The sequence below is a fragment of the Chionomys nivalis genome, chromosome 19, assembly GCF_950005125.1.
Source record: "Chionomys nivalis chromosome 19, mChiNiv1.1, whole genome shotgun sequence".
Taxonomy (NCBI): Eukaryota; Metazoa; Chordata; class Mammalia; order Rodentia; family Cricetidae; genus Chionomys; species Chionomys nivalis.
In genome coordinates, this window is record NC_080104.1 from 22,404,111 (window position 1) to 22,426,673 (window position 22,563).

Genomic DNA, 22,563 nt, shown 5'->3' on the forward strand with positions numbered 1-22,563 from the left:
GAACTTTTACGGGGCGAATGAATGAAGGCAGTTCTCACAGGCCATCTGCCCGCAGAATATTTTTCAAACCTTCATATTCCTGTCTGCAGATTTAAAGGGCTTTTTTTTTTTCTCTGACCATGCCTCACAGTCCAAGGTCATCATGGCTTTACAGTCGGATGGGAGTGGAGTGATATTTTCCGTAGGAAAGTTAATCTGCCATCTTCACAAATGATAAAAACCAGGCTTCCATGTGCAAGCCATGAAAATGCAATGGAAGCACACTGGTGTTTGAACTTGAAAGCTGTTTCTGAAATAATTGCTTGGCTGGACTACTACTGGGCATGATGAACCCTCACGAAAACAAAACAAAATAATCCCTCGACAGTCTCTGTTTTAAGAACAGAAAACCAGTGAGCTTGAGCCATAGGCATTTTGCCATTTGGATCTTCCTTCGGATGGTTTTGGCTGCCCGCAAGGATTCCTGACCATTCTTAAAGGTGTTTTCTCCTGACAGATCTCCTCCCTTATAGCCCAGCCCTGCTCAGCAGCGCCCCCAATAGGCAGCATCCAGCTGCTGGTCAGCAGTCAGGGAAGGTGCCTGCTCGCAGGGACTGCTGCCCCCTGTAGGTGAAAGAGTTTAATGGCTTTGGAAACAAAAACAAAAATCCTGGCATTACCTTTTCTCCTTTTGGGCCACCAGCTTCGTGATCACCAGTTCCCTGGGAAAAAAACAAACAAAAAAGTCCAGTTGTTTTTAATGCCTTCAGTCTTTAAAAGCAGCTAGCCAAATGTAAGTACTTTATGTTTTGTGTATTCTGTGTGACACTTTGGCAGACATTTTTGTCTTTCTCATTTTGTATTCCTGTTAGTGTAATGAATATTTAATCTTGTTAAAATACCAGCTAAATAAATACCTTCAGCGTCGGAGACCCCATTTGTTCTTTCCTGGTGATCTCTCCAGGGGGAAACATCACAACTCAAGGGCCTGACTCCCTTCTCCATATGCATAGCAGCCAAACTCAGTTGCTGTCTGACTCTCCTGCTTTTTCTATTGCAAATATTTATTGCCTTAATTTGACTCTGCTCACCCTGGGAGGATGATTGTGCTTGTCACACAGAAAAGGTTAAATATAAATTGCTAGGAAACACTTAAGCCTCAGAACCCTCTGGGTGTTGAGAGACAGAAACCATTATTAAAGACCGGAAGAGGACAGACAGGCTCTCATTAGTGAATTTCAACAAGTGTGGTCCAGAAATCCTCCATCGAAAATTTAAGCTGTGCAGAACCTGTAACTGGACACCTCAGAACCGCAGCCAGGTGACCCCGGCCTTTGCCTAGAACCAAACACTGACCAGTCAGGACTCCCCTAATCTGCATGGCAGAGATGCAAAACAGAAAATGACAAAACAGAGCATGTGGCTCGAGCTCATGCTAACCTCCCAGGCCCCAACGCTGACTGGTTCGGACCGTCCCCATTCCTGCAGAAGGAATTGCAGGCTGGGAAGCAACATGCATAGTACGACACCCTGCTGGGATCAGGACTTCTCAGAAGTGGAGTCCTGCATATCACTGCCTTGGCAGCTACTGGTTCTTCTGTTACAAGGCATACTGACTGCTCTTATTATGGTTTAATGAATAAACTTGTTTTCCCTCTTCTCTGGTTTAGAGTGAATTTGTCTGCTGATCACCAGTAAACCCCGTGTATGCTGTGCCTCTGCCTTCTCAAGGAATGTTATCATTGCTGTTAGATGAAAATGGACAGTTTACGTAAGCTGTAGCTGAAGTTGACCAAATTCTTTAAACGTTTCTTCTTGCCTTGATCATTCCACCTGTTCTATCTTCTGCAGACACAACAGAAAACACTGTTACCGCCAGAGACTTGCTTCCCATTCTTGAACAACTTTTCCAAGATCTAAATGGTCTCAATGTTCCCAGCAGCCCGGATAATTGATGCAGTACTAACTTCAGACACACTTTCTCTGACTCTAGCTTCCCCGCTCTTAGAGCATCTACTATAGGAAACTTGTGCTCTCGTGGTTTGAAGAATTCCTGCGGTACTGGGCTTACTGTGTTCTGTGAGTGGAACCTGAGCTGCCCCTGTCCGTCTTTGGGCTCCCTCTTCTGATCTTTATCTCTGTCTCAGGCTTCTTTCCTTCTCTCCCCATCTAACTGTAGAAGGTTGCTCTTCCTTCAGACTTGGCTCTTGGTTAGGGTATTGTTTAGACAAACAGAAGTTCATAAGCCTATCATGTCTCTTCTTCTCTTTGCTTTAGACTTACGTATCTAATTCTAGAAGTGATTCATACCCAACAACTTAAAATATGGAATGAGAACACATACACACATACATATGAGAAGAAAAGATGGGTTGACAAGAACCTTAATGCTGATTAATCCAGAAGTAGAAGAATGACAATGACTGTCTTCACAATGTATTCCTGAATAGCTTTTTTAAAAAGAATATTAATTCTATTTTATGATTGAAAAGTAATTAGGAAATGAGATCTGCACTTATCCGTCTTGTCTACAGAAGCTAGCCTGTTAAATCTTGTATTGTCTTATATCCCCTTTCCCCATTTTCTGAGACAACCTCTCATGTGGCATAGACTGGCCTTAAACTTACCATGTAGCCATGCCTGGCCCCGAACTCCTGATTCTCTTGTCTTTATCTTCCTAGTGCTGGGATTATAGGAACAGGCTACCATGCATGACTTCATCGTTTTTTGTTTTTTTTTTTTCCTTGTCCCTGACATTCAGTTGGCCATCCGGTCTAGCCTCCCTAATGTACACAGAAGCAAACTCCAGATAGTTCCTGAAAACACTAGTCACTTTGGCATGGTGTCAGTCACTGTTCTTAAAACATCAGCATGTCCCCCTAGCTGTATTTTTGCTTGCATATTTTTAGGGATGCTGGAATGTGCTTTTGTCTTTATACACGGCCTTTGGATTTTGAAGCTCCAGGTGCTTGGAGCACAGGGCAGAAGAGCATGGAGTACCTCTGGTGAAGGTATATCCTTGTGTATGCCAGCAAACTCCAGGGTACCATACCATAGCTGAGGTAGTTTGGATCTAGTAATTTCCCTGTAGCCTCAAGTCATACTGTTCTAATAGTATTCCCAAATTTTGATTTTCTGATGGCTTTAGTCTAGAAAATCATCAAGACCATCAGAACACGGTATACTTGTTATACTCTGTAACCAGGTCAAGAAATCCAGTTATTCCTTGGGAAAGTGGAGGAAACCATGCATTTAATCTTGACTGTCATCTTAATGAGATTTAGACTCACCATGGAAACTGATCTCTGGGAATGTCTGTGTAGGGGTAATCTAGACTAGAGAAACTGAAGTGGGAAGACCCACCCTGAATATGCCTGAGACCATCCCATAGGACTGGAGTTCTGGGCTGAATAGAAATGAGAAAGTGAACTGAGAACCAGCATCCATCTCTTGCTGCTTTTTTTTTATTCTTTTTTTTATTTTATTCTTTTTTAATTAAAATTTCCGCCTCCTCCCCGTTTCCCATTTCCCTCCCCCTCCTCCCACATCTTGCCCCCTCCCCCCACTCCCCTCCTTCTATCCCCACTTCTCTTCTCCTCCCCCCACTCCATTCCCCCTCCCTCTTGATACTGAAGAGCTTCTTGGGGGCTGCTGCAATGCGACCTGCTGCCTCGAGCTGTTACTGCTGTGACCTCCCTGTCATCTAACTGCCAGCCCCAGGAAAACCTTCCTTTCTTTAATTGCTTCTCTCAGGCATTTTGTCACAGCAGCAAGACAAGCAACTAATTCAGGAAATTAGGATTTAAAGCTTAGTTTTAAAAAACTCTTTAGGGACCAGAAGGGTTGACACCAAGGAAGCCTTTGTTTTATATATCCTTGTTGGATTTAATCCTGTGTTTGGAAAGACCTTGGAGTCTGTTTTTAGACAAGAGCTTTCCATCCTTTCTAGTCTGTGGGCATCAGTGCCAAGTTATCCTTTGATACACAGAAGGGAAATAGATAATTTTGCTATCATTTGTTTTGGATCAACTGTTTGGAGAAGGGAACACTGGTATTGGTTGCTGGGAGGTATTGCGTCAATCTCCAACAGCTCAAACTGAGCCTCATGATGGCACAAGACGATATTACTGGGCATTTTCAATGTCGATGTTTGAAAACATATCAGATGTATGCCATACTAGTACTCAGTGCTCAATCTGCATAGAGAACACTCCACTTCCGTGTACGGAGCTCAGTGCTCAGTCTGCATAGAGAGCACTCCACTTCCGTGTACGGAGCTCAGTGCTCAGTCTGCATAGAGAGCACTCCACTTCCGTCTATGGATAGGTGATGGAACCTATCTAAAGGTGACTAAAATTTCCAGAGATAAAGACAATGAAAAACAGTGTGCCTGGGTAGTGAGCAGACTTTCCTTCGGAGGACAAGTGTGCTGGGAGTTGATGTTGCTTGCAACCAACCCAACAGGATGAGAGCAACTGTCTAAAAACAATGTCTGCCATATGAGGGAAATTCACTCTCTTTTCCTTCATTGCACACGAGAACACACATGTAATCCTTCCGACTTCACCCTCCAGTGAATCGCTCTCATTTTCCTCTCTCTTCTCCTTTTTTCTTTCTATTTTTGATTTGTGCTGTGAAGGGAGAGGTTTCTTATGCCTGTGGTTCTCCATTGGGTGAGACAGGGAAATGCAAGCGCAGGCTGCTGGGATGAGGAACAAGCCATCAGTCTTTTAGTCTGGAGCAGGGAGGGGACATGTTTGAGGAGTGTGCTTGCTCCTCGTCCTCCCCTGAGCAGCTGCCTCAGCAGAATCTGGGCTGTGCAGGAGCCATAGCTCCTGCCAGAGGGAGAGCTGAGGTCCAGGACTCGACGCAGGCGTCACATAAATCAATGCCAATTTAAAAGGGAAGATTGTTTTAACCTTGGAGTGTCACTTTATATGTCTCAATACATGGTCCATTATTTAATCTCAGCTCCTCCTCCACTCTGCTCATTTGTTATAGCCAGACCATCAGGCGTGCAACAAACTGCAAAACGCAACAACCTTTCTATCCCAGACCAGATGGGGGTGTCAGGTGCAGTGCCGAGTGAAAAATGCATCTGGCTCATCACAGCACACTTGGCCCTTTGCTTTGTGAAGAAGACTTGGTGACATTCCGTGTGGGTCCCGGGGGTGGGGCTCCCTATTGATCCTCGTGGGATCTCAGCTTAGGGGTCCCATCTACTCTCCTGAGAAAACAGAATAAACTGTTTAATAAGCTGCCTCCCAACAATCACAACAGACACAAACACTTCTGATTCAAAAGGGTTTTGTTGCATTATTTCGGGGGAAAAGAAGCTTTAGTTCCTCTCCCGGTACTATCCTCTTCCAGCCCCAAAGTCACGTGAACGAACGTGAAGCTCAGCTCTGTACTTAGTGATGATAGTAACTGAGGTTCTTCTAGGAGAGACAACAGCTGAGCTCCAGGTACCGGTGTGCAACTCTCAAAACTCCCCACTCAGCTGCTAAGCTCAGTTCCCATTAAGGCAAGTATAACTTTAAAAGTCTGAAAATTAACGTTTTCAACTTCAGACTCTAAAGTACAAAGGTTCCATATATTTTCATTTAAGGGCAAACTGACTCATCAGTAAGAAAAAGTATATCTAGAACTAGTGTTGGGAGACCTGGAAAGACCCGAGCCTTAAAAGTTTTGCAAGGGTTAGCAAAAATTTAAGCAGCTGAGCAGCGACTTGGTACATCTGTACTGCTGGGGAGAGGGACAGATTATAGTACTTAAACTCTTCTAGCTGACTTGTGACATCAGACCAACTTAGTCTCATTATTTTGAAGCTTTTATTGTAAGTCCTATTTTATAACTGTAGATGTCATTACAAATGTCCTTATGCTGATTCAGTTTAGATACCCTTCAGGCTTACATTGTTTTTTTAAAACTTGTCAGCTTCTCATGTTTAAAAAAAAATTGGTATCAATTTAGTTAAGATATTTTATAAAGAGGTGGGAAATACTTTAACTATCCTAATACAGCACTCCCTGGAAAATCTAAGATTCAAGACAGAAGGAAAATCTAAGATTCAAGACAGAATCATGATCTTAAAATTATCAAGAGCAACAGAGTGCTTACATGTTTGATTTTAAATTTGTCAATTATGGATTTCCCAGGTCTTTACATTACATTTAATTTGGCGAACAAAGGACTGAGATTTTTAAATTAATCAATTTGTCCTTGGAAAGCAATGAAAATGTAGTTTTGAGCACCAAATGTCTTCAAGACTTGGGGTTGGGAGCTTGATGGATAGCAAGAACACTAGCTCCTCTGGCAGAAGGTCAGAGTTCAATTTCCAGCACCTGTACGGTATGGCTCACAACCATTTGAAACTCTCTTTACAAGGTATCTGACACCTTCTTCTGGCCTCTGTGGGCACCAGACATGTGTTATGCACACACACACACACACACACACACACACACTCAGAAAAATAAATCCTGAAAAAAAAAAAAGGCTTGATTTGGAATTCATCTCAGTGGCTATTGGCTGAAGGAGAGGAAGGAGCTCCCGCAACACAGGTTCTTGGAATGTGTGAACAAAGATGCAGTATTGCTTCCAGAAGTGTATAGGGAACAAATGCCAGAAAACAAAGCAAAAACACAAGAGTCTGTCTCTACCTTTTTCTGTGGTGCAAGGTATGAGCGATGAGCTGGTAGCTACTGAAAGGACCCCAGTTGCTATCATTTTGGGCAATGAAAAACACAATGACATTGTATTGGTTTCCCGATGCGATTAGACCCCATGTGTTGTTCTTGAACGATGAACCCATCAATTACTTCATTCCTACCTGTGTAGTCATCGGCTCAGGTACAATCAGGAGCTAGTCACTCCAGTTGCTTCCACGGCAGTAGTCTTTGTTCCAGGTGTGGTGAAAGAGGAAGTTACAAGCTACTCCTATCCATCCCTGGGGAGGATCTCACCCTTGTTCTATGGACGTGTGCCTGGGACCTTTGTTTGGAGAGGTTCAGTTGTGGTATGACCCAGAGCTTCAGATAACAAATAATTTCTTCTAGCTCTTCATTATCAAACTATGAACTATCACTTCAAAAATCTATAAAACCCAACTCTTGGTTTATAATATGTCTAGGAACTTTTTAAAAGATTTAAATTGGGAAACATAATGTTCAGTATGGGAAAAAGTTTTGAGCATATGTCTCAAGGTCTGAGATGTTAGGAATTAAAAATGCTTTTGCCCCCTACAAATATAACCACATAAAGATCTCTGCACCCACAAGCTGCGGGAATAAAGAAGCTGTACCTTATTGAAGGAGCCGCCAAAAGTCTGCTGTAGTCCTTGTAGCCCAGGAGGTCCCTGCAGGAGAAAACAAAGACAAACACATTTTCCAAAACACTGTGTCTTTAAACAATACACCCAGAATCTATTTTGTCAAATATTCTATTGAATAAAGAATTTTATGGTTATCAACATATAATCAGATTTCTAAAGTTATTTTTTCTACATTAAGTCTTACATGAACCGGAAGTACAGTCGTAAGTGGCAACAGGAAACATTTACATGTTCAAGCATCATCAAACTCTCTACTAAAAGGAATCCCACCCACTATTCCAGGAAGGACGTCATAACTTCAGTTTATTTCTGTGCTTTTCACTGGATGGAATGAGTGTTTTGCAGAAATGCATGATACCACATATTGTTAATATAAAATGTGGGGAAGTACATTTTTTTCTGTTGATTTACTCTTTAGAATTGTTTGAAATGGGATACACACAAATCCTAAAATGGGATACATATTTTATATCAGGAACAGGCATGTAAAACCTTACTTCTAAGGCATTTTAATACTGGCAGTTATTGTCTTGGGACTATTTGCTTGGCATTATATCCAGCTTCAGCTGGAGAGAAAATAATAAGTAAGACACCCGTCCATCTCTAGAGCTACCAGGAAAAGAGGTAGAAAAGAGTTCTCTAAGATTATTAAGGATTACATTTTTGGGAGAGAACTATAAGAAACACCAAGTGTAGCATTGTTTTATGAAGGAGCTGCAGTCAAGTTAGGCTGAGCTATCTCAGACAGGAGATGCATATACTTCATCTAGACCTCAAAATCTAGGAGAGAAAATAGTATAGAGGCAAAATTCCCCATGTTTTACCTAAGAAGATCAATTAGATGACTGAACAAATTAAAGTGCCCCACTGAGCAAAGAATATTTTTAAAAAGAGAACTTAAGTTTTGAAATGTGAAGAAAAATGTTTGAAGAAACAATAGGTAGTTGCGTTCTGATTCAGGTTAACATCTTAGGAGTGTGGACATACTTAATGCAGACTAACATGCTAGGTGTTTCCTACAAATGTCTTGTGTTTGAAGATCATTTAAATATGAAATCTTGGTATTGTGTCGGTAAACACAGAGGACATGAAGGTGAGGTGATAGATTCCTGGGAGCAAGCTGCTGTAATACTTGAGACAATAATGGGACCTGCAAACAACTGATCTGGCTGTGATCAGAAAGGTGATGCTGTTACCTTGCTGGGAAAAAGAATAGAGCCAAAGGCCGGGCGATGGTGGCGCACGCCTTTAATCCCAGCACTCGGGAGGCAGAGGCAGGCGGATCTCTGTGAGTTCGAAACCAGCCTGGTCTACAGAGCTAGTTCCAGGACAGGCTCCAAAGTCACAGAGAAACCCTGTCTCGAAAAACCAAAAAAAAAAAAAAAAGAATAGAGCCAAAGAATTCTCATGACATCATGTACTTTTCCATCATACAACCGTGTGTAAAATATTCTAGGTTTTTAGATGAAATAATGAGGAAGTCAACCATTGAATTGAGGGCAGCTGTAGACTTTCTAGCCCAAAACATACAGTTAATAACTTATTCTCCACATGAGACAAGCTATTCCATACATGTTAATCTTTCTGAAAACATATAGGAAGCAAGAAGAAATTTTGCACACCATGAGTAACAGCATCGACTATGTGTTAAAGCACTAAGGAGTCTAAGTGTCAAGAATTCAGTCTGTGTGTTCATGATAGGAACCTTTATAGGCAATTACTGTGATACGATGAATTAATTTAGTTTCATATGCCTTCTTCCTAGTATGAGAATTGATTATCATGGCTTGTAAGTAGAGTAGAACAATTAAAAATATTGCCTCTTGAATAGAGTCTAAGGATCAATTAAATAATAACATTCCAAATTTATATGGTGTTAACTGTGTGCTATTTATTATGATTTAACTCATTAAGTTCTTGCAATGCCATCACAATAAATGTGCCATCACTGTTTATGATTCAAAGAAAAAGAAAGAGAAAGTTAGAGTTGTTAATTGGCTCAAACTCAAATCACTGTCATCTGGTTAGACTAAAATTAAAGTCATTTTTGACCTATTCTTTTTCTGTTGCAACTAATGTGTATTCATTGTACATAGTGCCATGTTTCATGAGAGCAGCTTCTTTCAAGTGTATCATGTATTCAGTCATATTTATCGTCCAGTATCCCAACCTCATTCTCTCTCTTCCTGCTGGTCTTATCCCTGCACCTTCTGTTTTCATCGTGTGTGTATGGGGGGAGGGAGTGTTTAAGCATCTATATAAAATCTAGGACCCAAAAAATGAGAGAAATCATGTGATATTTGTCTTTCTGATTCTGACTTTTGCTTAAAATGATAATTTCAATTTGCATTTACTTGCCACTAAGTAACCTAATTTAATTCTTTATGGTTGACTAGAACTTCATTGTGCACACATGTATAAACATTTTCTTTCCTTCTTTATCTACTGGTGAATACCAAGGAAGATTTCACTGCTTGGTTGTTATGAATAGTGCTTTAATAAACATGATATGCAAAAGTCTTTCTTATTAACTCAACATCCTTTGGGTATATTTCCATAAGTGGTATATCTGGGTTATAAGGTAGATATATTTCTGTATTTTGGGGACCTTTTGTACTAATTACCATAGTGGCTAGACTGACTTACATCCCAACTAGTAGTATATGGGGGTTCCTTTCTTCATATCTAAAATTTGTTGTCAATTATTTTCTTAGTTGCAGCCATTCTAATTAGAATAAAATAGAATCTCAATGTAGTTTTAACTTTCATTTCTTTGATGTCCAAGAATATTGAACATATATTTATTATCAATTGTGCTTCATCTTTTGGTAACTGCTCATTTTAATAGTCCTTTTATTGGCTCAGTTGGTTTTTTTTTTTCTGTTTAGTTTGTTGAGTTCTTTCTCTCCCATTCTGTAGGCTGCTCTTCACTCTATTTGCTGTTTTCTTTGAGGTACAAAAGCTTTTAGATGTTGTAAATTGCTGTTGTTGGCACTACTTCCTGAGGAGCCTGTGTTTCGATGTGTTAACTGTTTCAGAGATTTGAGTCTTACAGTAATGTCTTCGATCCATTTGGAATTAGATATATTTGGATTTTTGTACAGGTTGCAAGTGAGGCAGAGATGTCTCCAGTTTCATTTTTCTATATATGGATATCCAGTGTCTCCAACACCACTTGTTAAAAGAGACCGTCATTCCCCCAATGTATGTTTTTGCCATATGTGTCAAAAACTAGATATCTTTATCTATTTCATGACTCTGTATGTCTGGTTATTCTTTTTTTAAATATTTATTTATTTATTATGTGTACAGCATTCCTTCCATGTGTGCCCGCAAGCCAGAAGGGGGCGCCAGGTCTCATTATAGATGGCTGTGAGCCACCATGTGTTGCTGGGAATTGAACTCAGGACCTCTGGAAGAGCAGTCAGTGCTCTTAACCACTGAGCCATCTCTCCAGCCCCCTGTCTGGTTATTCTTTTCCTTTGCTAATACCATGTTGATTTTCTTTCTTTTTTAATTTTAAAATGAATTTTATTTTCATACAGTATATTCTGATCACTGTTTCCCTCCCTCATCTCCTCCCAGATCCCTCCCACTTCGCCACTATTCCAAATCTGTTTTCTATTTTTTATCTCTAGAAAACAAATGGGCACAAAATAAAAACAAAACACGACAAAATAAAACCAACCAACTAAATAAAATAGACAATACCAACACCATCAACAAAACAAAGAAAAAGCAGAAGAAACATATACATACATAGAAACAGAACCCGCAATCAGAAACCATAATATACAAGCAAAAGATCAGCAAGGTAAAAAAAAAAAAAATCTCAAACAAAGCACTATGAGACAGAACAGTCCACAACAAAATTATGTCTGAATTTGCTTTACGTTGTTTATCTACCATTGGCCATGGGTTCTTCCCTTCAGTTGGTTTGTATTCCCAGTGAGACTCCTTGGAGAACTCAGGCTGCTTGTCAAGGCTATCAGCTTTCTCCACAAGCAGATGGGAAAGCCCTACTGTTGAAGACAACACCTATGCCAATCACTGAATGAGGAGAAGCTGACTGGGTGCCTGCTTAGAGCCTTTGCCCCTCCTGACTCGTGTTCGTGGTACTGGAAGGTACTGTGGACACTGCTAGAGTAGAAAGGTAAACACCAAATCCGTAGTGTAACATGAAATCAGATATTATGACACTTCCAGCTGTGTTCTTTCTTCTTCAGATTACTCTGACTATCTGGAATATTTTTATGGCTCCATGTGAATTTTAGAACTATTTTTTTCTAGTTTGATTTCTCTGTAGAATGTCACTGGAATTTTGATAGGAATCTTATTTAGTGTGTAGGTTATTTTTGGTAATGCAGCCATTTTCATAATATTATTTCCGTTGATCTGTGAGCATGTGAGAGGGTGATTGCTGCTTGTCAGCCTGACACATCTGGGAAGAGAGACATTCAACTGAGGAACTGACTCTATCAGATGGACCTGTGGGCACATCTATAGGGATTTTCTTAATTGTTAATTGATGTAGGGGCAATTGGCCCATTGTGAACAGTGCCATCCTTAGGCAGGTAGACCTGTGCTATGATAGAAAGTTAGCTGAGCAAGACAAGGGGAAGCAAATCAGTAAGTAGTTTTTCTCCATTGTCTGTTTTAGTTCTTGCCTCTAGGACCTTGTGTTGGCTTCCTTTGATGATGGACTATAATCTATAAGGAAAATACATGTCCCCACAAGTTGCTTTTGGTTGTAGTGTTTATCACAGCAACAGGTATCAAATCAGAAGAGAAATTTCCATCAGGAAAGTGAGATGTTGGTGTGATCAGCCTAACAATGTTTTTTTTGTTCTTCTTTTCTTTCTGTCTTTGTATTGTGATGACATTTGAAACATTAGGTTAGAAAAGTCAGTGAGTGGTGACCAGAGCTTAATAGGCTCTTATTGTGGGGGTTTAGAAGATAACCTTGAGGGAGAGGAACAGAGAAAAATAGATACCTCAATAAAATCAATTTTAAAAAGTTAAACAATAAGATAACATTGAGAGCACATGGGCAGTGGAAGCCTGGCTTTGCAAATTTTAGAAGCAACTTAAATATGTTGAATTAAGAATCTGTGAAAGTGGCCGGGCGGTGGTGGCGCACGCCTTTAATCCCAGCACTCGGGAGGCAGAGGCAGGCGGATCTCTGTGAGTTCGAGACCAGCCTGGTCTATAGAGCTAGTTCCAGGACAGGCTCCAAAGCCACAGAGAAACCCTGTCTCGAAAAACCAAAAAAGAAAAAAAAAAAAAAAAAGAATCTGTGAAAGTTACCCCTGATAACGGGGAAGGGAGGAGGAGGGGGAGGGGAGGGAAGCAGATGAAGAGGGACTTGGCTTGAGGCTGGGCTTGCTCTCTGTTTGGCACAATTGAAAAGTGTACCAGTCCAGGAGGTGCAAATCCTTCTCCTGGGTTTGGATAACAGCTGGCAAGACAACTCTGCTGAAGCAGGTCGCGTCTGAAAGCACCAGTCACGGCCCACTTACACAGGATTCAAACCTTGAAAGTGTAGAGTCACAAGGTTTTAAACTGAACGGGTGGGGCACTCACTGGTGGGCAGAGGAATACCAGACCATGCTGGGGGAGTTCTTTTGAAAATACTGATATTCTTATAGATGTAATTGACAGTGCAGACAGAAAATAATTCAAAGAGATGGACCAGAAACTAACGGGATTACTGTAGGAAGATAATCTAAATTGTGTGCCAGTGTCCATCTCTGCTAACAAGCAGGATCTGCTCACAGCAGCCCGGACCGGCCTCTGAGACTGGGGAAGGACTGAATTTACACCCACCCCTCTGCACCGACGCTGACAAATTCAGTCTCCCGGGCAAGGGCAAGCAGGATGGCATGAACTGGGCCATTCGCAAAAATGTCATTGCAAAGAAGACATAAAATGAATGCAGACACTGGTGCTGTGGGAGCTGAATTCGGCCCCGAAAAACACTGATTTGCTGCTTTTTGACCAACTGCTTTTCCATCTCACATCTGTGTGTAGAGAGAGGACCGCAGTTTTAAAAAGAGCCCCGTACCAGTAGTAGATTTTAACTGATCTCTGAGATTTAATATAGCTTTTCAAACAAAGGGATTATATTATTTCTTGGGGCGTGGGGATGTCGGTGAAAGTGAAACCTTCGCTTCACCGGGATAATCAATGCATATCGGGAGCGTGGAAATCAAGTGTGACTAATAAGAGACAAGCATCAGTAAGGCACCACCTTCTGGGGAGATGGCATGTTTCCTTCCTCAGGGTCAGCATGCAAGCCGTGGTCCACAGGAGGCTGATGCTGCGTTTCCTGGCTGGCTGCCTAACTTGGCTTCATGAAGGAGCCACGTGGTCCGGGGTTTGCTCTTGTGAAAGCAGCAGAATCCGAGGGCTAAGGAAGAGCAGCTGAGACTTGGCACCATGTGGCAGGGTCAGAGCGCCTGAAGAGAGGCCAGGAGGCTATGGGTGAAGGTGCAATTTCAGTTGCCATGGAGACCCCAGCATCGGAGATGCCTGGAAACTAGAACACGGATCTTTCCTCCTTCTATGGTCTTTTTAAATTTCTTTCTTCAGCATTTCAAAACTTGAACTGTTGAGGGATTTTACTTCCTTGATTAAATTTATTCCTCAGTATTTCGTTTTCTTTGAGGCTATTGTGATTGTGTCGGTTTTTCCCGAGTTCTTTCTCAACGTGTTTTTTTCTTGGTAAACAGTGACTGGTTTTGAATGTTGACTTTATATCCTACTACTTTGATGAAATGTGTAACAGTTTCAAGAGTTTCTGAAACTCTGGGGGCCTTTTTTTCTCTATAGATGACATCATGCACACATAGAATTTTATGACTTCTTCCTTTATTATTCATAGGCTTTATTTCTCGTGTCTTATTGTCTTAAAACCTCAATAGCTATAGTGAATACAGAGGCCTGATCTCTAGCTAAAATCACACCTGTAGTAACTGTCATCATAATTTTTTTTAAAATTAGGTGTTGCCCTAGAGAATGCAAGATGATGACTCTCCTTGGTTCACTTGTCATACCACCAAGAATGTAGTTAGCACGTCTCATCCACCAACACCGTGTGGCTGGATGGAAGGATGGAAGTGCTTTGCTCTTAGCTCTAACCCTATTGCTTAAAGGAAACTCCCATTTGTTTGTTATTTTTCAATCATTAGTTCTTTGAGAATTATTTGTTTCTTTCCTCTCGCATCCACCTGCATGTTCAATATGCCGGAACATTTCAGAATATGATCGCAGTGAGAATGCATCCTCTTGCATGTTGGGAGAAAACGTGGCTGAACAATGCAAAGAATGTGTGTGTGTGAGGGGAGGGGCTTCATAGTAACTCCGAAGACAGGGAAAATAGCAGTAATGCAAACAGGGTGGTGCCAACAGAATAGCCAAGCCAGCAGGGTGTTGACAGGGAAGTTATGGAGAGAATTGGGTATGCTTCTATGTAGAAGGTTATCCGCCCATTGAATACAGCTGTAGTCCATGGACACAGAGCATGCTCTGAATGTAGAATCCTGATCTTGTGAAACTCACCTTTGGGAGTAGAGAGGGAAAATACATGTGGCTCAGTGTGGCTGTTTCCTCTAACACAGTAGCAAGAATACAGCCCACTGTAAAGAGCCACAAGCCAATAGAAAAGTGAAAACAGTTATTCAGATACCCAGAAGATCAACACATCTACAAAAGTGACACCCGTATTTTCATATCTTCTTGTTATGAAATGTGCTGTCTACAAAATAGTGCTCCGAGTGGGTTTGATCTGAAGTGTTAAGCTCTGCTACTTAATCAGATGATGGGCATTTATGGTGATGCTTTCCTTCTAACTTCTTAGTCAGTGGAGTACTCTGGGTACCATAAATTCATGGATTAATGTAATAGAGATTTATTGCTGACAGTCTGCTAGGGCAGCAGTACTTTAAATAAGCTCTCCCAGACAGCTATGGAACCACACACTGCGTTTGAACGCAAACACTGGCACAGATAGGGAAGAGTCCATGGACACCGGCTTCAGCTAGCGGAGAAAAGACTCACTTGATTATTTGAAACATGCAGAAAAAAAAACTTCAAATAAAGCAGAGGATGATAATCGTGGATAAACTCCAAGAATATATGTGCCAAGAGTAGCTTGGTATATGGTTAGAAAAACAATATAGACTTTGAGGCCTTAGAACTGAAAGGCATTCCTATAGCCACATCGTCAAAAAATGTGCTATTTTTCCTAGCTTCTCTTCTAGGTTGCAGAATAGCTGGGGAAGACTCAAGGAATCAATTGTTTCAAGTTTAGCAAGTGCCCGCAGTCCTATCGAGCACCAATCCATTCTATGAAAGAAGAAGTTAAAAATGGATGGCGACAAGTCTCCAGGCAACACGAGCTCCAGGGCATCTGAGAGGTCATTTTCTCTTAAAGACTTGTGTTTAAGAGCCAGTTGAGAAGACACTGAGACAAGTCACCCTCAGTGAAGAGGAGGGGACAGTCACAGAGGGCATACCACTATTGGTTAATCCACTTACACGTTCTAGCTAAACAAAATACAGCTTTGTATAGAAAGAATATCAGAGTATCTTGCCTGCAACAGAGGCTGGCAACATGAGTGCAGGTGAATCAGGCTATGGGTTTTTGTTGTTGCTGTTTTTTTGTGTGTGGAGCTCTGATTCTTTACTCAGATGCCCCAGAAGATACAAAGCATTAGATTAATGTGAGTAGCACACAATTATACAGCAGCTTTTAACGGCTAATGAACTCCAGGGAGACACACCTCCATCTGGAATGCAACTGTACTGATGCACACTGATTTGAGAGGTCTATAAACTTAGCATGAGTAGAAATGTTGAGGCTGCAAAGAACCATGTCTGGTTGATGCATGGGATTAAAGCTCTGTCCGATTCGGAAACTTTGTACTTTCAGCAATAGTCTTAGTAGCATTTAAGGAATTTGGCTAAATCCTTGCTGGATGTGAAGAGCAGAAATACCATGACATCTCTCACCAGTTACCTCAGACATCCTATCACACCATCATGGCGTGACATGAAGAGCTGTGGCTACCATCTTTTAATTGATTTCACTTGGGTCTGTGCATTCTTGAAAGGTCCGGTGAATCTACTGTTAAAATTGAGGCTTTCTTAGTGGCTGAGCTGTATTGTCACTTTTCAGCAAGTCCACCTAATATGCAAAACTCAAAGGAATAAGTGTGCCTTTCTCACTGTTTTTATCATGAACTCTGCCTGCATGTCTGAATGTTTGATGTAGATTTAGCCCATCTTAAACACTGCGTCAAGATCTCAGTGGCTCCTCAATTTCTGCTTATTCACTGATCTTTGCTTGTTGATTCCAAGTCTGTTTAAAAAAAAACAACAACAAGAAAAACAAAAAGCAAACAAACAAAAAACCTCTCTTTCCTGACTCATAACTATGCCGACTGAGCATCCTCGAGCTATCTCAATACCACTTATGTCATTGTACCATAGCCCTTCAATGTCTTCTTAGTATAAGGAGGTCCTCCCAGGACTCATAAATATGAATTGTGAGCAATACACAACTATCTCTGGCCTTATGGATTTCTAAATAATTTCAGTAATGACCTTTTAAATATCAAAAATTTCTGTGAGGAAATTTTTGCTAAGAATACTCTTCAAATTACAGTAAAATTAATTTTGCTTTAAGAACAAGTAGAAGGCTAATTATTGGTCATTTATTTGGGTTCATATTCAAAGGATCATTTCCACTGTTCAAATGGCTAGCGGGAAAGGCAGAGAAGTAATTATTTTTTTCCTTCATAATTAAGATTTTCATTAGGAAGTCTAAGATCTCAGACATAGGCATAGTGACAATGATTCGAAATGCTAATGTTATAATGTTTCTTTTTCTCATATATGTCCCCACATGTGGCACATTGTACAGGACTTAATACAACACATTTACACTGAGTATAGTGTATTATATACTGAAACGCAGTCTGCTCGGATGAAAATTCCTTGAGGCCAGGATTTCAATTACTATCGAGATTCAGCATTTATAACGCCAGTCGTGGCATAGGGAAGCGTTCCAGTGTATGCCTCATCCCCCCAATTCCTGGTACCAGATACTGTCTGAATTCAATCAATCGTTGCTTTTACAAGAAAATGTTTATGAGGAAAGCCCACTTCCTCCTTGTTCGTTTGGCTTCGCTTACAGATGGTCACGGAAAGAGCAAAGAGCTTGCTGCTTCTAGAGTCACGGAGGGCAGGCCCTAGATTCAGATTAATCTGGGAACTTGTCAAGTCAATTGGAGGCGAAGCTGTGGGGAGCACTGGTTAAGTGGGAAAGAGCTCATGGGCGGGAATTTGACTAGAATTACAACATTTGAGATTGGACTATAACTCTGAGGGAAAAAAATCAATAAGGTTCTTCAGAGAGAAACAATTCGAGAAAGCATTGTTTTGTTTTATTTGGAAACTCAGATCCTTGGGCGCGAAAGAGATTGCTCGGGGTTAAGAGCACTTGCTGCTCTTCCAGAGGACCTAGGTTTGATGCCTGGCACCCACATGAGGTTTTCAAAACCACCTATAAGTCCAGGTTTAGGGAATCCAAAAGATGTCTTATGTTCTCTATAGGCACCAAGCATACACATACAAACATGTAGGCACTCAAAATACACATAAAATTAAATAAATGTAAAAATGAAACATAGATCCTTTCATTTATCTTAATATTTATTATCAATTGGTTTTGCCAGCATTTCTTGAGATTTCATTCTGTAAATTAAATGGATGTAACTTCACTATGGACCACTTTATTGGCCTGCAAGCTACTGTAAATTGTGGTGAGAAAGGAGGTGGTGACACTGGCTTTCTCTTCTACACTTACGCATGTCTGCGAATGTGAGTGCAAGCATGTATATGTACACACACATACACACATATACACATACTACATATGCTCACATACATGCACACACATACATGCGCTGGCATTATGCAACAGCAACAACAACAATGACAAACCCACAAATAAACAAACCAAAACAACAACAACAAAAAACCCACCAACAAATACATTCCACACACTCAAATATCAAGACAGGATTTCTGAAGCTAGAAGACTCACTGAGTGTTTCTAGTTGGGATTCTAGTGGAACACCCTAGAAATGTGGGCAGCTATTTCATATTAAGCCATATTAGAGGGCTGCTGGGAGGTGAGACTTTTTATCCATACATTCTACCTACTCCCTGGTTTATGCCTACAGCTACACAAATGATCCTTATTTAGTTGTTATTAAGTTCTACTACCACCTCAGATGCAAATATTCTTGGATGATGCAATTCTAAAGTTTCATATTTCATAGTTCATGGTAAATCTATAAGTATCTGGACCCCCATTTTTCCTCGGTTGCAGGGTAGTGTAATTGCAAAGACAAGAATCTAATCTGAGCTCACGAGAGCTTAAAGGAAGTGGGTACTTTTATGATTCCCCACTGGGCAGATGGCAAAACCAAGTACTTTTTTCCATCCAAACTACACAATTATTGACTAACTGTGACAGAATCAAGTGTGAAATGCATTTCATTTTAATACACTCGTATGAATTGTTCTTTATGTAGTTATCCATGCCAGGTGAGGTGGGGAGGGAAAGGAGAACACTAACTAGGAAGAAATAGAGGAGAAACTAGTACCAAGAGAGGGAAGTGGTTCAATAAAAGACACAAAACCCCTAAAATCAGGAGATCGCACCACCCTCAGGTAGAGTATCTCACTTTCTATTGCTGGGCTCCATGGAAAGGAGTGGCTTCTTTGGAGCCAAACCTTAAAGTTACCTTCAACTATCAGCAGTGGGAACACAGACAAGAATACAGTCAGAAGCTGGGTTCTGAGAGAAGAGCTACATGGAGATAAACAAAGACAACCAGGAGGACTTTGACAGTCAGGAGATCTGAGGTGTTTTCAATCAGATTTAACAAGGTATCCAAGCATGTATTTATACCAACAGTGTTGGACCAAGTTTCTTTACAACGATTTGAACAGAGGATGGTACGAAAAAAAAAGAAAAGAAAAGCAAAAAGAAAAAGCTATAAGCAGATGGTCCTGATTGGATGTTGAAAAGCAAGCATCAGCCCCTTTGTCCCGAATCCAGTAGATCCAGGGGTAAATCCCAAGGCAGACATAAATAGTGACAAGGCGGGGGATGATAAAGTGGGGGTGACTGTAATAACAATATTAGTAAGTCGTAGCAATTACTCATGAGAATGGTAGCTGTGACAGCCCATTTCCTCTGTTTGTGCTGCTATAGCAGAATACCCCAGACAGGAGAGTTGATAAACAATAGATTGAATTTCCCATAATTCCTGAGACTGGGGAGCCGAACATTAAAGTTCTGGCCTCTGATCTCATGAGGACCTTCTTGTATCCACACTTGGCAGAAGGCAGAAGGCCAAGATAGTGAGCTAGCCACATGCTGGGGAGGCTTCCTTTATGAACTGCCTTAATCCTGTTAATGAGGTCAAAGGCTAACAGATGTAGATGAAACTCAGAATTTGAAAGCAAAGCTATGGCGAAGGTTTGGCTTAACCATCTCTCCAAGTCACCACCTTTCAAAAGCGGAAACGGGGGTTGTGGAAAGGACACATTTAAAGCACAGCATAGGTGTATTTATTATCACATTAACCATTTCAACAATCCAAGAAGGGTACTCTCCTCCTTTTATATCTAGGACTAAATAATTTCCTCAGGTTCAGTCAATGGAGAAGAATCTGGTTTTAACCCAGGCCCTGTCTGAGCCCACAGCTGTAATCTTTTAACTCTTTCTCTGAAACTGACATGGAAACGAAATCCCAGCCATCTTTTAAAAGCAGTTAAAAATCTCCAGATGGGGCCATTCTGTTGTGAAAGATGACAGAACCCCTCAGTATGATAGAGGATCAATGAAGGCCACACAGGGTCAGCTTTGAAATCTGCCATAGCATTTCAAAGACCTCAGTCAGAAGAAGAGATGGAGGGAAAAGCACCAGAATAGGCCCAGAGAGTGAGGAGAAAGGAAACAACACAGAGACAATGAAATCCCTGAGGACTTAGAATATCAAGACAAGGGAGGAAGACAGGGCAGCTGCGAAGAAAAAGGTAGTAAGACTGTGACCTCGGTCACAGCAATCAGAGCATCTGAGGCTAAGTAACACCAGCGAGGGTCCGAAGTCTCTGCATTTACACCACAGGAAGAGAAAAGGAGAAATAACAGTTTGCAAAGGCAGCGGAAGAAACTCCGTAACCAAATGAGCACAATCGCCTGGGGAGAATGTTGATGATAGCAAACTCCCGTGAGCACGAAACCGCAGAGAACATTAGTTGTGAACTTGTCACGCAGAGACAAAGAAATATCCTTCTAATAAGAACACAGCAGAGCCTCTGTAGTCTATCCTGGAGGAGGCACTGGTACATCAGCACTGAGGGACACGGAAGGCGTTGAGTGACGTGTCAGGGCACTTTGGTTTCAATATTTTGGGGAGATTTTCCCTATAAAAAAGTTTGCCGCAGCCACATGCTCCTTCTCGGTGAATTTCTGGAACTTCTGGGTAGTACCGTGACCCATGACATTCAGTACTGTGACCTACAGCCTTCTCTACTGTGACCCATGATGCTCATTACTGTGATCCACTGTCTTCAGTACTGTGATCCACGGCATTCAGTACTGTGACCTACAGTCTCTGCACTGTGGCGTTCAGTCCTGTGACCCCTCTTATTCTCCCGTTTCGGCTGCTCTGCCCTATGGTGGCATATACTCACAGCATTCCTGTAAAGATCTATAGCTCTTAAAGGGTCTTGGCCTGAGATATTACCAGTGCCCCGGTTCCGAGATTTAGAAGCTGTGTGGTTAACAGGTGAGGGATTTGCAGAAGAGGCAGCCTCTTGATCTTGAAGGAGAATTTTTTTCGTCTGCCACTTTGGACATTTTTCAAATGTGTCCCTCTGTGTATTCTAGGAAAGCACTCACTCGCGCTGGGCTTGTCTGTTTCTGGCCTGCATACTGAGCTGTGTAATTGAGGGAACTCAGGCATGGACAGTTCATGGCTGTATGAATAAGTAAACTGCTCAATATGTGACCCGATTGTTTTCCAGAATTGCACAGGCCCCGGTTTCACTTGTCACTCTGGAGCAGGAGTGGGAGGCTGAGGCTGAGACAGTGACTGCTTTTCAATGGGCATAATTAATCCATTTCGGGAAAACAGATTTTCTAAATTAGGCTAGGAATCGCAAACATGTTTAACCCTTTACACTCCAAGTCAGGGAAGCATCATTTTTGTAAGGTGCATGTTTCCTCAGAGATCAAGCTAATTCTTCTAAATCTCATTGCATTATTGACAGACAGTGCTTCTTTGATGGATACCCATGGCATGGAGGCTAGATAATATAAATGATTCCTCCCCAGTACTGCCACTCTGCTTATCCACTAAATGTTCCATACTCATCTCTCTGTGCTATGTCTCCCCGAAAGAAAAATAGTATTTGTCAGCTCCCTGCAATATGAGGAGCAGCAGGAATCTTTCAAGTCCTTGCCACCACAGAAGCAGCATCAATGATCTGGTGCAAGGTGATAAAACCAGGGAACATGAAAGCCAGCAAGCATGGGCATGTGTGAAAATAATTGTTTGTATCCAGCGGTGTCCCCAAAAGATCACCACCAACAAAAGCTACATCTTGGGGACAGCTGTGCCTCTGACCTTGTCTGGCCTCTCCATATACCACCCAAGTCAGGAAGAAAGTCAGCTCCCAGAGGCCACACAGGCAGCCCCCGCCTATCAGCCCTCCACACCACCATTTACTGTAATTAAGTGATAACATTCACTCCCTTTAAAAGCACCGAGAGAATGACAAGGCTTCCTGTGCAGAGAAAATGAAATTTTTCAGGTACACTGCTGAGACTCAGGATAACCAAGGCTGCTCTTGGTGGCTCTTACACAGCCAAGTAGCATAGTGGCTAGGAGCAGGTGGGAAATTCAAATAGCTGGCCACACTGCAGATTGCTGTAGACAACGGAAAGATTGCAAGCTTTATTTTATAAGAAGATTAATTCCTTGCTTCCAGCTCAAGCGTGTGATACTGCTTTGCATTCATTTTCATGCTGAACTAATGACAAATCTGCACGTGACAATCGAGGCTCAACTGAACCCCTTTGTTACATAAAGTGTTCAGGGTTGTTGCCGGGGGGTGGGGGGAGTACCTGATGGTTTCAGTTTAAAAATATTTAGCGCCATCACACA

The 22,563-nt window shown here is 41.5% G+C and overlaps 1 protein-coding gene and 1 pseudogene across 1 annotated transcript in view; one reads left to right on the forward strand and one right to left on the reverse strand.

Annotated features, from left to right (window-relative positions):
* Col19a1 (collagen type XIX alpha 1 chain) overlaps window positions 1–22,563 on the reverse strand; it is a 311,078-nt gene that overhangs the window by 72,357 nt on the left and 216,158 nt on the right. Inside the window, exons 17-18 of the mRNA XM_057751349.1 lie at window positions 7,283–7,336; window positions 660–701 (exon numbers count right to left, since the gene is read on the reverse strand). Of these exons, the coding sequence (XP_057607332.1) occupies window positions 660–701; window positions 7,283–7,336 (96 nt within the window). The remainder of the gene's footprint in view (window positions 1–659; window positions 702–7,282; window positions 7,337–22,563) is intronic.
* On the forward strand, window positions 8,400–13,239 carry LOC130861960 (ADP-ribosylation factor-like protein 3; annotated as a pseudogene).